This window comes from Pongo pygmaeus, chromosome 2, assembly GCF_028885625.2.
Source record: "Pongo pygmaeus isolate AG05252 chromosome 2, NHGRI_mPonPyg2-v2.0_pri, whole genome shotgun sequence".
Classification (NCBI taxonomy): domain Eukaryota; kingdom Metazoa; phylum Chordata; class Mammalia; order Primates; family Hominidae; genus Pongo; species Pongo pygmaeus.
The window spans coordinates 104,385,835-104,400,767 of NC_085930.1; the positions used below are offsets into that span (position 1 = coordinate 104,385,835).

Consider the following 14,933-nt stretch of genomic DNA (forward strand, 5'->3'; position numbering starts at 1 on the left):
ATTAGTCAAATATTCTTCAGACATCCATGTAGATATTTATAGTAGAGAGCAAATGTAATTATCCTTCCATAGAGAAGTTCCTAAATAGTAATGTTTCTTAGCAACAGTGGGCATTACTGACCCTCACAAAATCAGAGCATGAGAAAGGCAAGCAAAGTGTTTGATTCTGGATTAAGTGCTCAGAAAGCATCCATCTGAGGTCCCATACATTCAGTTCTTGTCCCCAGGGCAACATATGTTTGGCATCTTCTCTTTTATAGGAGTTTTTGTATCAAACTCATTACTTCCAAAGTCTATCCATATTTTTTCTTTTAAAAAAATGTAGTTATGAAAATAACAAAACCATAATAGTATATAAAGGCATACAATGAAAAATGATTGAATCTCTCCTCTGCAAACCTTGGTCTCTCTTCCTGGATTTAACATTATCATCGGTTTCTGGAATTTTACATTAATACGTGTGCATATCTGTATATACATTATAGGTCCTGTGTTTGTATGTGTATGTGTGTCTAGAAGAGTATTTATTTCATTTTTGCTTTGACTATAAACATTAGATATTTTTAGCTTTTATGTAAAAATGCCATTTAAAATCCATTTCCATATTCTGGACAATATCTGTTTTCCTGTTAAGATGATTTTTAAACAATTTGTTTTTATTTTAGCAACTTGGTAAGGCCTCAATTGAGATGAGATCAGATTGTGATGCAAGCTTTTCCCCGGATGGCCAGTGATTTTCCTTTTACTCTGTAGTTTTATTCTCCCTCAGGTGCTGATGAGAGCCTAACGAAAGATCTGGCAGCCTCCTTGTATAAGATGAGACCACCTCCAACTTTTTTACGGATACTCTTCCCAATTTTCACTGGTTGGTCACACTTCCCAACAAGATGTATCCTGGAGCACGTGAAGAGCACCTTTTTGTTGTTTTAATTTAACAATGAACAGATATTTCCATTCTACCATATTCATATAGATGGATCTCACTCTTCTTAACAATTATATCTATTTTGCTTAGAAAGGCTTTTCCCATTCTAAAATTATAAAAATGTTGTCCATGGCTGGGCGTGGTGGCTCATGCCTATAATCCCAGCACTTTGGGAGGCTGAAGTGGGTGGATACGAGGTCAAGAGTTTGAGACCATCCTGGCCAACATGGTGAAACCTTGTCTCTACTAAAAATATAAAATTTAGTTGGGCGTGGTGGTGCGCGCCTGTAGTCCCAGCTACCCGGGAGGCTGAGGCAGGAGAATCGCTTGAACCCGGGAGGCAGAGGCTGCAGTGAGCCAAGATCGCGCCACTGCACTTCAGCCTGGGTGACAGAGCGAAACTCCGTCTCAAAAAAATAAAATGTTGTCCATGTTTTCTTCTAGTTTTTTTTATAATTTAGTCACCACACTTAACATATGAGGTAAAGTAGTATACAAGAGGCTTTGGTAATTCACTTTATTACTCTGGTCCTTAGTGTCCTCAGTTGAAGAACAGGAAGAGTTAGATTACATGGCCACAGTGACCCTTCTGGCTGGGCAGGCTGACTGGGAAAATATTTAATGACCTCATCTGTGAAGGCACCAATTACATAACAACACAGACAGCACTTTCACACAGTTATCTTTACTTCCCTATTCCCTGATGAGCGCAGTGAGTAGAGACTGAAAGCTTGCAGAATGCACTGAGGTGGAGTTCAATGCTCTAGGATAGCTGGACTGGACCTGGCCATATGCTACAGGATTTGTCTGGTTCCTCTCTCAATGATTAATTTTCTGCTCCTCATCATTTCCTACCAAGAAAGAGAATTATTCTGGATAGGCTACTTGTGCCCATTTTCAAGAATGACCTGTCCTAATTCATATGATACTGCTGTGTTTGTTACTGAGTCTTTTTTCTTTTTCTTTTTCTTTTTCTTTTTTTGAGACAGAGTTTCGCTCTTGTTGCCCAGGCTGGAGTGCTATGGTGCAATCTCAGCTCACTGAAACCTCTGCCTCCCGGGTTCAAGTGATTCTCCTGCCTCCCAAGTAGCTAGGATTACAGGCCTGCACCAGCACGCCTGGCTAATTTTGTATTTTTTTTTAGTAGAGATGGGTTTTCACCATATTGGTCAGGCTGGTCTCAAACTCCTGACCTCAAGTGATCCACCCGCCTCGGCCTCCCAAAGTGCTGGGATTACAAGTGTGAGTCACTGTGCCTGGGCTTTTTTTTTTTTTTTTTTTTTGAGACAGAGTCTGGTTCTATCGCCCAGGCTGGAGTGCAGTGGTAGGATCTCGGCTCACTGCAACCTCCCCCTCCTGGGTTCACGTCATTCTGCCTCAGCCTCCTGAGTAGCTGGGACTACAGGTGCCCGCCACCATGCCCAGCTAATTTTTTGTATTTTTAGTAGAGATGGGGTTTCACCGTGTTAGCCAAGATGGTTTCGATCTCCTGACCCTGTGATCTGCCCGCCTCGGCCTTCCAAAGTGCTGAGATTACAGGCGTGAGACACCACACCTGGCCTTTTTTTTTTTTTGAGATGGAGTCTCACTCTATCGTCCAGGCTGGAGTGCAGTGGCGCCATCTCGGCTCACTACAACTTCCACCTCCCAGGTTCAAACGATTCTCCTGTCTCAGCCTCCCAAGTAGCTGGAATTACAGGTGCCAGCCATCACGCATGGCTAATTTATGTATTTTTAGTAGAGACGGGATTTCACCACGTTGGACAGACTGGTCTCAAACTCGACTTCAAGTGATTCACCCGCCTTGGCCTCCCAAAGTGCTGGAATTACAGACATGAACCACCACGCCCACCCTTGAGTCTTTTTTTTTTTTTCATTTTATTTATTTAGTTTTAGTTTTAGTGTTTAGAGACAGGGTCTTGCTCTAGCTCCCAGGCTGGAGTGCAGTGGCACCATCTTGGCTTACAGCAGCTTCGACGTCCCAGACTCAAGCGATCCTCCTACCTCACCCTCCCTAGTACCTGGGACTACAGGCATATGTCCCATGCCCTGCTAGTTTTGTTTATTTTTTGTAGACACGAAGTCTCCCTATGTCTCCCAGGCTGGTCTCAAACTCCTGGACTCAAGCAATCCACCCACCTTGGCCTCCCAAAGTGCTGGGATTAGGCTGGGCGTGGTGTCTCACGCCTATAATCCCAGCACTTTGGGAGGCTGAAACGGGCTGATCACCTGAGGTCAGGAGTTCAAGACCAGCCTGGCCAACATGATGAAACCTTGTCTCTAGTAAAAATACAAAAAAATAGCCAGGTGTGGTGGCATGCACCTGCATGAGACTCGTGCAGAGAGACTCGTGCAGGAGAGACTCGTGCAGGAGACTGGCTTGAACCAGGAGGAAGAGGTTGCAGTGAACCGAGATCATGCTACTGCACTCCAGCCTGGATGACAGAGCGAGACTCCATCTCAAAAAAACAAAAACAAAAACACAAAGTGCTGGGATTATAGGCGGGAGTCACCACGCCCGGCCTCTCTTCTGAGTCTTACCCTTTGAAAATTAAGGAACTTGCCAGGCGCGGTAGCTCAGGCCTGTAATCCCAGCACTTTGGGAGGCCGAGGTGGGTAGATCACCTGAGGTTAGGAGTTCGAGACCAGCCTGACCAACATGGTGAAACCCCATCTCTACTAAAAATACAAAAATTAGCCAGGCATGGTGACAGGCACCTGTAATCCCAGCTACTCAGGAGGCTGAGGCAGGAGAATCGCTTGAACCTGGGAGGCAGAGGTTGCAGTGAGCAAAGTTCGTGCCATCGCACTCCAGCCTGGGGGACAAGAGTGAGAGTTTGTTTCAAAAAAAGAAAAAGAAAAGAAAAGAAAAGGAAAAGAAAATTAAGGAACGGATCCCTTTGCCTACTCTAAACCAGATGCAGTTTTAGTTCTTTCTCTGCCTTGATCTTGTGTTGGGGCCTCAGGCACTTCCTTTCCCTTTTCTGGGATTTAAATGCCATACTTTTGCTGCAATTCTCGTTTTTTGTACTTCACCCAGTTTTATTATTATTATTATTATTATTATTATTATTATTATTTGATACAGGGGGTTTCACTCTGTTGTTCAGGCTGGAGTACAGTGGCACGATCTCAGCTCACTGCAACCTCTGCCTCCCGGGTTCAAGCGATTCTCCTGCCTCAGCCTCCCAAGTAGCTGGGATTACAGGTGTCTGCCACCACGCCTGGCTAATTTTTTTTGTATTTTTAGTAGAGACGGGGTTTCATCGTTTTGGCCAGGCTGGTCTCGAACTCCTGTCCTCAAGTGATCCTCCCGCCTTGGCCTCCCAAAGTGCTGGGATTATAGGCATGAGCCACTGCGCCCGGCCCACCCAGTTTTAAATGTAAAACAAAAACAGAGTACTTTCCTTGGGTACTTATAAATGAGTTACTCTATCATGTTATACAAAGGAAGCATCCCCGATTTGCTTCTGCTGTCTGTCTTGCTACTTCTTGTGGGGTTAACAGTCTTAAGGCTTCCAGAACAAGTTTTTTTTTTTTTTTTAATGGAGTCTCGCTCTGTCATCCAGGCTGGAGTGCAGTGGCGCCATCTCAGCTCACTGCCACCTCCGCCTCCTGGATTCAAGCAATTCTTCTGCCTCAGCCTCCCAAGTAGCTGGGACTACAGGCGCCCACTACCACACCCAGCTAATTTTTGTATTTTTAGTAGAGATGGGGTTTCACCATATTGGACAGGCCAGACTTGAACTCCTGACCTTGTGATCTGCCCTCCTCGGCCTCCCAAAGTGCTAGGATTACAAGTGGGAGCCACTGTGCCCGGCCCCAGAACAAGTTTCTAAACAGATGCATATGCCCTGTGTGTGGGATGCCCAGGTTGAAATCCAGCAGACAGTACAGTGCTTCTATGCAGACAGTTGGGGATTAATTTTTAGGCCACAAAAAGGCATTAATTTTTGTAAATTATGAGCAGTCCACCCCATGGCATTTGAATAAGTTGATTTCAACTTGTTTATAAAATAAACACACAGACAAATGCAAATAAGTGCAGATGCATAGTCATCAGCTCATTGTTTTGCTAGGAAACAGGTGGTTCTAGAGAGGTATTCACCCAAGGAGAACTGTATATATGCTCTCTTCTGTTTATAGGGCAAGGGCCATGGTTTCATCTAAATGTAAACCACTAATTGGTGGAGCACAGGATTTTATAAACCACAAACTATAAGTAAAATTGAGAATGGGGCCGGGCATGGTGGCTCACGCCTGTAATCCCAGCACTTTGGGAGGCTGAGGCGGGCAGATCACGAGGTCAGGAGATGGAGACCATCCTGGCTAACACAGTGAAACCCCGTCTCTACTAAAAATTTTAAAAATTAGCCGCCCGTGGTGGCGGGTGCCTGTAGTCCCAGCTACTTAGGACGCTGAGGCAGGAGAATGGCATGAACCTGGGAGGCGGAGCTTGCAGTGAGCCGAGATTGCGCCACTGCACTCCAGCCTGGGCGACAGAGCGAGACTCCATCTCAAAAAAAAAAAAAAAAAAAAAATTGAGAATAATGCTGTGATTCACAACACAGCTCTCACTGAAACCAAGGCAGTTAAGAAGAGCAGCAGGTACTACGGTATTTCTAACTCCTAAGGGGGCAGTCAGTGTCTATAGACAGCACAGGCAGCAATTTGAGACTCAAGGATGTTGCTGACTCACTTCAGGCAGTGAGATGAGAAACCTAGCAGAGCTACCTGCCCTGAGGCAACATGGTTACCAGGTGGGGGATTAGTGCTTCACAAAAGGCATCATGGGACCACAGCATTGTCACATAGAGGTGGGCCTCACTACCCAGCTTAGTGTGCTCCACATCTCTTCAGGACTAACCCTATATACCCATCCTCTCATCTGAAACCCTGTGAGGAACCTCACCACTGGAAACCAGGCTAGGGCCAGAAAGTTCATGTTCATCATTCACCAGTGCCCTCTGCTGATACCTCAAACATGAGGCACTCACATGTCTTGGCCACAGTCTCCAAAGAATCCAAAATAGATTGGCTTCTTGAACTGAGATGTTCCTCAGACTTTTCCACAGACGTCTGCAACTAAGAAACCCAAAATTATTAAATAATTCACAGGCTGTTGCCTTATTCTACTATCTTAGAGAATTGTCATTTCGTGATAAATAGGGATAGTTAAAATATTGCTATTCTACATTAACTAAAGCCAATACAATATAAATATTAAACTTCTTAAAATATAAGATGTTCTAACTCCTTGAAAAGTAGCTGTACTTACCCTGTGAATGCTTTCTCTAACATTAGAAACAAAGTTGTATAGAGTCTCACTAGAATAGGAGGGAAAAAAGAAAACAAATCTTTATGAAATATTGAAGTGATAAGTAACATAAATGATTCCATAAATATGGCAGATCTCTACCTAGCATAGCATCAAAACATTGCTTGATTAGATCTGAAGACTTGACCCTGAGAAACCTTAGTGCCCAGCAGCGAAAAAAAAAGAGAGTCCCAGCACTTTGGGAGGCCAAGGCGGGTGGATCACAAGGTCAGGAGTTCAAGACCAGCCTGGCCAAGACAGTGAAACCCCATCTCTACTAAAAATACAAAAATTAGCCGGGCGTGGTGGTGGGCGCCTGTAATTCCAGCTACTGGGGAGGCTGAGACAGGAGAATTCCTTGAACCTGGGAGGCGGAGGTTGCAGTGAGCCAAGATCATGCCACTGCACTCCAGCCTGGAAGACAGAGCGAGACTCCACCTCAAAATAAAATAAAAAGTTAAAAAAAAAAAAAGAGAGAACACAGACTTCCTATGACCACTGCTAAGGCAAATCACAGTTTTCTTTTTAAAATCCATATTCATATACATATTTATATGTAAATATTAATATGAAAATATTCATTTCTAATGAAAAAGAAGCTATCACAGTTATTCCTCAACTATACATACTACTCTTTTTTTTTTTTTTTGAGACAGAGTCTCGCTCTGTCACCCAGGCTGGAGTGCAGTGGCGCAATCTCGGCTCACTGCAAGCTCCGCCTCCTGGATTCACACCATTCTCCTGCCTCAGCCTCCCGAGCAGCTGGGACTACATGCGCCTGCCACCACGCCTGGCTAATTTTTTGAATTTTTAGTAGAGACAGGGTTTCACCGTGTTAGCAAGGACGGTCTCAATCTCCTGACCTTGTGATCTGCCCATCTCGGCCTCCCAAAGTGCTGGGATTACAGCCGTGAGCCACTGCGCCTGGCCACATCCAATTCTTAAAAAAAGACTCACATATGGGCTGGGCATGGTGGCTTACACCTGTAATCCCATCAATTTGGGAGGCTGAGGCCGGTGGATCACCTGAGGTCAGGAGTTTGAGACCAGCCTGGCCAACATGCTGAAACCCTGTCTCTACTAAAAATACAAAAATATTAGCTGGGCATGGTGTCACGCGCCTGTGGTCCCAGCTACTTGGGAGGCTGAGGCACTTGAATCGCTTGAACCCAGGCGGCGGAGGTTCCAGTGAGCCAAGATCTTGCCACTATACTCCAGCCTGGGCAACAGAGTGAGACTCCATCTCAATAAACAAAACAAAACAAAACAAAAGCCAAAGAATTCATGCATTGTATGATGAAAACTCATGGACATGAACAGAAGATCAACAGACACTGAGGCCTAGTTGAGGTGAAGGGTGGAGGAGGGAAAGGATCAGAAAAAAAATAGCTATTGGGTACTATGCTTAGTACCTGGGTGATGAAATAATCTGTACAACAAACCTCTGTGACAAGAGTTTACCTATGTAACAAACCTGCACATATACCCCTGAACCTAAAATAAAAGTTTAAAAAAATTCAAAACAAAATTTTGAATGTAAAATGTAAATGATTTCATGCATTCTATTCTTTTTTGTTTTGTTTTTTTGCTTGTTTGAGATGGAGTTTCACTCTTGTCTCCCAGGCTGTAGTGCAATGGTGCAATCTAGGCTCCCTGTAACCTCCGCCTCCTGGATTCAAGTGATTCTCCTGTCTCAGCCTCCTGAGTAGCTGGGATTACAGGCACCCGCCACCGTGCCTGGCCACATTCTATTCTAGACTCTAAAATAAATAATGTTGTCCAACTTCCTAATCCTGATAATCTGAAAAGAAAAATCAGGGGACAGATGTTTAGGAAAAATAAGTGTAACATTACTTGAATATTACATTTCTCTTAGAAATCCTCTAGTTTTTATTTTTCAGAGAGAAAAAAATTGTGGTAGACTATATGCAAATCTACCACAAATCATATTGACAAGAAGGCAATTAAGAATAACTAGGAGGCTGGGTATGGTGGCTTATGCCTGTAATCCCAGCACTTTGAGAGGTTGAGGTGGGAGGATTGCTTGAGCCCAGGAGTTCAAGACCAGCCTGGATAACATAGTGAGACACCATCTCTGAAAAAAAAAAACTAGGTGGGCACAGTAGTGTGTGCCTCTGATCGAAGCTACTTGGGAAGCTAAGGTGGGAAGACTGCGGTGGCTCATGCTTGTAATCCCAGCACTTTGGGAGGCCGAGGTGGGCAGATCACCTGAGGTCAGGAGTTCATGACCAGCCTGGCCAACATGGCAAACCCCATCTCTACTGAAAATACAAAAATGAGCTGGGCATGCTGGCATGCGCTTGTGATCCCAGCTACTCGGGAGGCTGTGGCAGGACAATCACTTGAACCCAGGAGGCGGATGTTTCAGTGAGCCGAGATCGTGCCATTGCACTCCAGTCTGGACAACAAGAGTGAAACTCCATCTCAGAAAAAAATAATAATAAAATTAATAATAATAATAATAATGGCCAGGCACGGTGGCTCACGCCCGTAATTCCAGTAGTATGTCTCAAAAAAAAAAAAAAAAAAGAGCTGAGGTGGGTGGATCAACTGAGGTCAGGAGTTTGTGACCAGCCTGGCCAACATGGTGAAACCCTGTCTCTACTAAAAATACAAAAACTAGCCAGGCGTGGTGGCAGGCACCTGTAGTCCCAGCTACTCAGGAGGCTGAGGCAGGAGAATCGCTTGAACCCAGGAGGCAGAGGTTGCAGTGAGCCAAGATTGCGCCACTGCACTCCAGCCTGGCAACAGAGCAAGACTCCGTCAAAAAAAAAATCAATCTATAATTCTCTCTCTCCCTCTTTCTCTTTCTCCCTCTTTCTCTGTGTGTCTGTTTGTGTGTCTGCGTGTGTGTGTGTGTGTGTGTATGTGTGTGTAAGTCCTATGGTTTGGTTTCTCTGGAGAACTCTAATACATGCTATTATGCTAAAATTGAATTATTTAATTACTGACACTCTATGTCTTGTTTTGCTCAGAAAAGGTGAGTTCTCTCATCCATTTGAAAGGTTTACATACCTGTCATATTTGTCTTTTGCCCTTTTCTTTTTCTCCTCAAACTGTTCCAAGAGGCCTTTTGATTTTCCAACTGACAAAGGAGGAGGAAATAAACCTCCATCTTTTATATCTCCTCCAAACAGCTGGGGCTTTGTCTGGTACTTTGTGAAAATGCTAGGTTCACCCTGTTAAATGAAAAAAATATATAGCATTTCACACATAAAAACATTTATAGCATTCACTATTTTCTGTACAATGCAGAGTCACATTTAAGTGCAAACCATATTGCTGTAACGTAACATAGCAAGTAGTATTTCCATTTTATCTTTGTATACACCAGAAAATTATATTTAAAATAAAGCAACTGTTTTTATCAATATAGATTTTTGCCTTACCAGCCCAGAGATATTTTAAATGTCAACTAAAATAGCTTAGAATCAATTGCATAAATTTAAAGGCAAGAACAGAGAACCATTTATGCTATTTCTGAGATGATGTGTTAAAGTTTTCATAATCATAATTTTAACTCAAATTGCTGTTGCTCAGCTGCTAGTGAACTAAACTCATATTGTTAAGTTTGATGTGGACTGGACAGTGGGCATGCTGACAAATGGTGAGCCACTTTCTGCATTCTTTGGCAAAATTCTGAAACATTCAGGGAGGTCATTTATTCCTTCATATCACTAGATATCAATTTTTGTACTGAAATACTTATTTCAGAGCATACTTTACTAACTTAAAGCACCGACTGGCTGGGCACGGTGGCTCACGCCTGTACTCCCAACACTTTGGGAGGCCGAGGTGGGTGGATCACAAGGTCAGGAGTTTGAGACCAGCCTGACTAATGTGATGAAACCCCGTCACTACTAGAAATACAAAAATTGGTCGGGTGTGGTGGCTCATGCCTGTAATCCCAGCACTTTGGGAGGCCGAGGCGGGCGGATCACCTGAGGTCAGGCGTTTGAGATCAGCCTGCTCAACATGGCGAAACCCTGTCTCTGCTAAAATACAAAAAATTAGCCGAGCATGCTGGCAGGCGCCTGTAATCCCAACTACTCAGGAGGCTGAGGCAGGAGAATCACTTTAACACAGAAGGAGGAGGTTGCAGTGAGCCAAGATTGCACCACTGCATTCCAGCCTGGGCGACAAGAGTAAAACTCCGTCTCAAAACAAAAACAAAAACAAAAACAAAAATTAGCTGGGCATGGTGGCACACGCCTGTAATCACAGCTACTCGGGAGGCTGAGGCAGGAGAATCGCTTGAACCCGGGAAGAGGAGGTTGCAGTGAGCCAAGATTGTGCCACTGCACTCCAGCCCGGGTGACAGAGTGCGACTCTGTCTTTAAAAAAAAAAAAAAGAAAAGAAAAGAAAAAAAAGCACCAACTTAATCTTATTTGTTAAGTCCCTATTTGATGCATGTAAGTCTGTATATAAAACTTGAGCCCAGGCTGGGCACAGTGGCTCATGCCTATAATACCAGCACTTTGGGAGGCCGAAGTGGGTGGATCACCTGAGGTTGGGAGTTCAAGACCAGCCTGACCAACATGGAGAAACCCCACCTCTACTAAAAATACAAAATTAGCCAGGCGTGGTGTGCATGCCTGTAATCCCAGCTACTCAGGAGACTGAGGCAGGAGAATTGCATAAACCTGGAAGGCAGAGGTTGTGGTGAGCCGAGATCGTACCATTGCACTCCAGTCTGGGCAACCAGAGCAAAACTCCGTCTCAAAAAATAAAAAAACCCTTGAGCCCTGGAGTTCAAGACCAGCCTGGGAAACATGGCTAAACCCCATCCCTACAAAAAATATAAAAATTAGCTGGTGCAGCTGGGCACGGGGGCTCACGCCTGTAATCCCAGAACTTTGGGAGGCTGAGGTGGGTGGGTCATGAGGTCAGGAGATTGAGACCATCCTGGCCTACATGGTGAAACCCTGTCTCTACTAAAAATACAAAAATTAGCTGGGCGTGGTGGCGCACGCCCATAGTCCCATCTACTCAGGAGACTGAGGCAGGAGAATCGCTTGAACCCAGGAGGCGGAGGTTGTAGTGAGCCGAGATCATGCCACTGCACTCCAGTCTGGCGACAGTGAGGCTCCCTCTCAAAAAAAAAAGGAAAAAATTAGCTTGGTGTGGCCGGGCATGGTGGCTCACACCTGTAATCCCAGCACTTTGGGAGGCCAATGCAGGTGGATCACTTGAGGTCAGGGGTTTGAGACCAGCCTAGCCAACACAGTGAAACCCTGTCTCTACTAAAAATACAAAAATTAGCCAGGCATGGGGGCAGGCGCCTATAATCCCAGCCACTCAGGAGGCTGAGGCATGATAATTGCTTGCACCCAGGAGGCAGAGGTTGCAGTGAGCTGAGATCACACTGAAGCAGGAGATGTAAAGAGAAAAACAAGTTTTCTCTTGCTGGGCTGACTCACTCCAAGACCTAGCAATAGGCAGCAGAGCTCTGGCAGGGCTTTGGTAACACTACCTGCAAAACCAGAGCCCTCAAGGAATGTGCTCTAGAGTCCCCTCTCCTCCCATTCCCAGACAAGGGTGGGAAAGCAGGTTTTTCTCTTTTCCCAACTTCCCCCTCCCCTTTGATAATCCTTCCTTAGTGATACTCAAGGTTACTTCACAGAGTTTTACAATTCCTGTTTCTCTTCTGTGCAACAAGACAAGGTCACAAGACGAGCTTGAGTAAGATATGTACCAGATGCAAAGCCTGCTTTAGTTTGATAAGTTCCCGTTTTCCTTCCAATGCAGCTGCAAGGTCACGAGCTATGCTAGGATGATGAAACCTATCACTGTTTGATTAACTGCCTTTGTTCTGCTTCTGTATGCCTGCTTGCCTGCACTATACACTTCATGCCACCAAATTCCCTCCATGCCATTCAAACTGGCCAATCCCCTTTCAGAAATGTGTATAAAAGTCAAGCTCTGTTATTGTTCAGGTCTCAGCCTTTTGGATGCGAATCCACTGAGCCGGTGCACACCTTAATAAAATCCTCCTGTTTCACCCATTTGGTCTCTCTGGTCCTCTGATTCCTGCCACAGCACCACTGCACTACAGCCTGGGCGACAGAGGGAGACTCTGTCTCAAAAACAAAACAAAATCAATTATAGGTGCCTCCAAAATCAAAATGTTTTTGACTTACAAGAAAACATAGATTGATCTCAAAGAATGAGGCTGGGCATGGTGGCTCACACCTGTAATCCCAGCACTTTGGGCAGCCGAGCTGAGCAGATCATCTGAGGTTAGGAGCTCAAGACCAGCCCGCCAACATGGAGAAACGCTGTCTCTACTAAAAACACAAAAATCAGCTGTGTGTGGTGGCACACACCTATAATCCCAGTTACTAGGGAGGCTGAGGCAGGAGAATTACTTGAACCTGGGAGGCGAAGGTTGCAGTCAGTGAACTGAGATCATGCCACCGGACCTCGGCCCAGGTGACAGAGCAAGACTCTGTCTCAAAAAAAAAAAAAAAAGGAAAACACAGGTTAATCTCAAAAAATCAAGGATTCAAGAGATTCTGTTCCTCATTCTGGCCTTTACTCACTAACCTAGGCCTCAGAATCCTCATCTCCTTCTTCTTCAAGGACATAATGTAGTATAGTTGACTAAAGTATACAGATTACATGAAGTTTATTATTTAAAAAAGTCTGTCTAAAATAAAATTTGTTATTTTATTTCTATTTTATGAAAACTATTTTTACTTATTAAATTCTCGCAAACAATAGTATGACTAGCCTTAGGCAAATATATATGTATATATATTTGCCTCTCCCTAGGAGTGGTCAAGGGATTGACACTATTTTATGTTGCTTTGTAATAGAAGAAACTGCAAATATAAATGTTGCCATTTCAGACTATCAAGTCAAATGAGTCACTAATCAAGCACAAATCCCTTTAGGAGAGTAATCCTTACAGATGTACAATTCTAAAATACATTCCAACAGAATAAGTAATTTTTTTAAGGCTAAAAAATAAGTATTGGTTGTTGGGTTTTTTTGTTTTGTTTGTTTTGAGACGGAGTCATGCTCTGTCTCCCAGGATAGAGTTCAGTGGTTTGATCTCAGCTCACTGCAACCTCTACCTCCTGAGTTCAAGCGATTCTCTGCCTCAGCCTCCCGAGTAGCTGGGATTACAGGCGCCTGCCACCACAGCCGGTTAATTTTTGTATTTTTAGTAGAGGTGGGGTTTCACCATCTTGGCCAGGCTGGTCTTGAACTCCTGACCTTGTGATCCACCTGCCTCGGCCTCCCAAAGTGCTGGTATTACAGGCATGAGCCACCACACCTGGCCTTGTTTGTTTTTTTTTTGACACAGGGTCTCACTCTGTCACCCAGGCTGGAGTACACTGGCAGAATCATGGGTCACTGCAGCCTTGACTTCCTGGGCTCAAGCAATCCTCCTGCCTCAGCCACCACACTCAGCTAATTTTTGTACTTTTTGTAGAGATGGGGTTTTGCCATGTTGCCCAGGCTGGTCTCAAACTCCTGGGCTCAAGGGATCCACTTGCCTCAGCCTCCCCAAGTGCAGGGATTACAGGTGTCAGCCATTGCACCTGGCCAGAATAAGTATTCTTTATAGTTTATCTCCATACTGACTGTGAAATGTGTGCAGATCAATTCTGGAAACCAGACTCACCTCCAGAGAATTCTGTTGTGACTGTTTTGAATGTCTCAAGTGGGCACCAAAGTCCAAGGGTGCTGATAGGGTTTCTGAATTTTCTGGACAGAACTGAGATCCAAAGAGGAACTGGGAATCACTGAGACTGGAATAATCATTTTGATTATTATTCCAGTTGGATGACTTCTTGTTCCTGAAATTTAGCAAAAAAAGTGTATCAAATGGACAAATATCCTGAACAAATGAAATCATAGTTCACAGCTGTCCATTTCAGAACATTTTTGGCAGAGTGATAGCTTGTTCTGACCTTCAAGTCCCCTGTATATTGTCAGTACAATGAAACACAAGGAAATTCTGAATACCACACATTTTTATTACAATCTGGGAACAACCAGATGGAAACTCAAACAGAAAGGACAGACATCATCATTCTTTGTATAACAGCATTCTGGGCTACAATACCATATTGGAAATTACAGTTCATAAAATTGTAGAGATTAAAAGAATGTTATCATTTTATTTTATTGTTTTGAGACAGGGTCCTACTCTGTCGCCCAGGCTGGAGTGCAGTGGCATGATCTCGGCTCACTGCAGCCTCAGCCTCCTGGGTAGTTAGGACTACAGGTATGTGCTACCACACCAGGCTAATTTTTGTATTTATAGTTGAGATGGGGTTTCACCATGTTGACCAGGCTGGTCTTGAACTCCTGACCTCAGGTGATCCGCCCATCTCAGCCTCCCAAATTGGTGGGATTACAGGCGTAAGCCACCGTGCAGGGCCAAAAATGTTTTTTTTTTTTTTTTTTTTTTTTGAGACAGTGTCTCACTCTGTTGCCCGGGCTGGCATGCAGTGGTGCAATCTTGGCCCACTGCAACCTCCACCTCCCAGGTTCAAGCCATTCTCCTGCCTCAGCCTCCTGAGTAGCTGGGATTACAGGCACCTGCCACCACATCTGGTCAATTTTTGTATTTTTAATAGAGATGGGGTTTCACCATGTTGGCCAGGCTTGTCTCTCGAACTCCTGACCTCAGGTAATCTGCTCACCTCAGGCTC

The 14,933-nt window shown here is 44.4% G+C and overlaps 1 protein-coding gene across 11 annotated transcripts in view; it reads right to left on the reverse strand.

Moving 5' to 3' along the window:
* IHO1 (interactor of HORMAD1 1) overlaps nt 1-14,933 on the reverse strand; it is a 64,589-nt gene that overhangs the window by 8,041 nt on the left and 41,615 nt on the right. For 8 of the 11 annotated variants that reach the window (XM_054481697.2, XM_054481702.2, XM_054481699.2 and 5 more), the window contains 4 exons: nt 13,898-14,072; nt 9,279-9,442; nt 6,204-6,252; nt 5,923-6,010 (listed from right to left, as the gene is read on the reverse strand). In XM_054481697.2, the coding sequence (XP_054337672.1) occupies nt 5,923-6,010; nt 6,204-6,252; nt 9,279-9,442; nt 13,898-14,072 (476 nt within the window). The remainder of the gene's footprint in view (nt 1-5,922; nt 6,011-6,203; nt 6,253-9,278; nt 9,443-13,897; nt 14,073-14,933) is intronic. The other 3 variants (XM_054481708.2, XM_054481706.2, XM_054481707.2) reach the window with 1 other exon arrangement.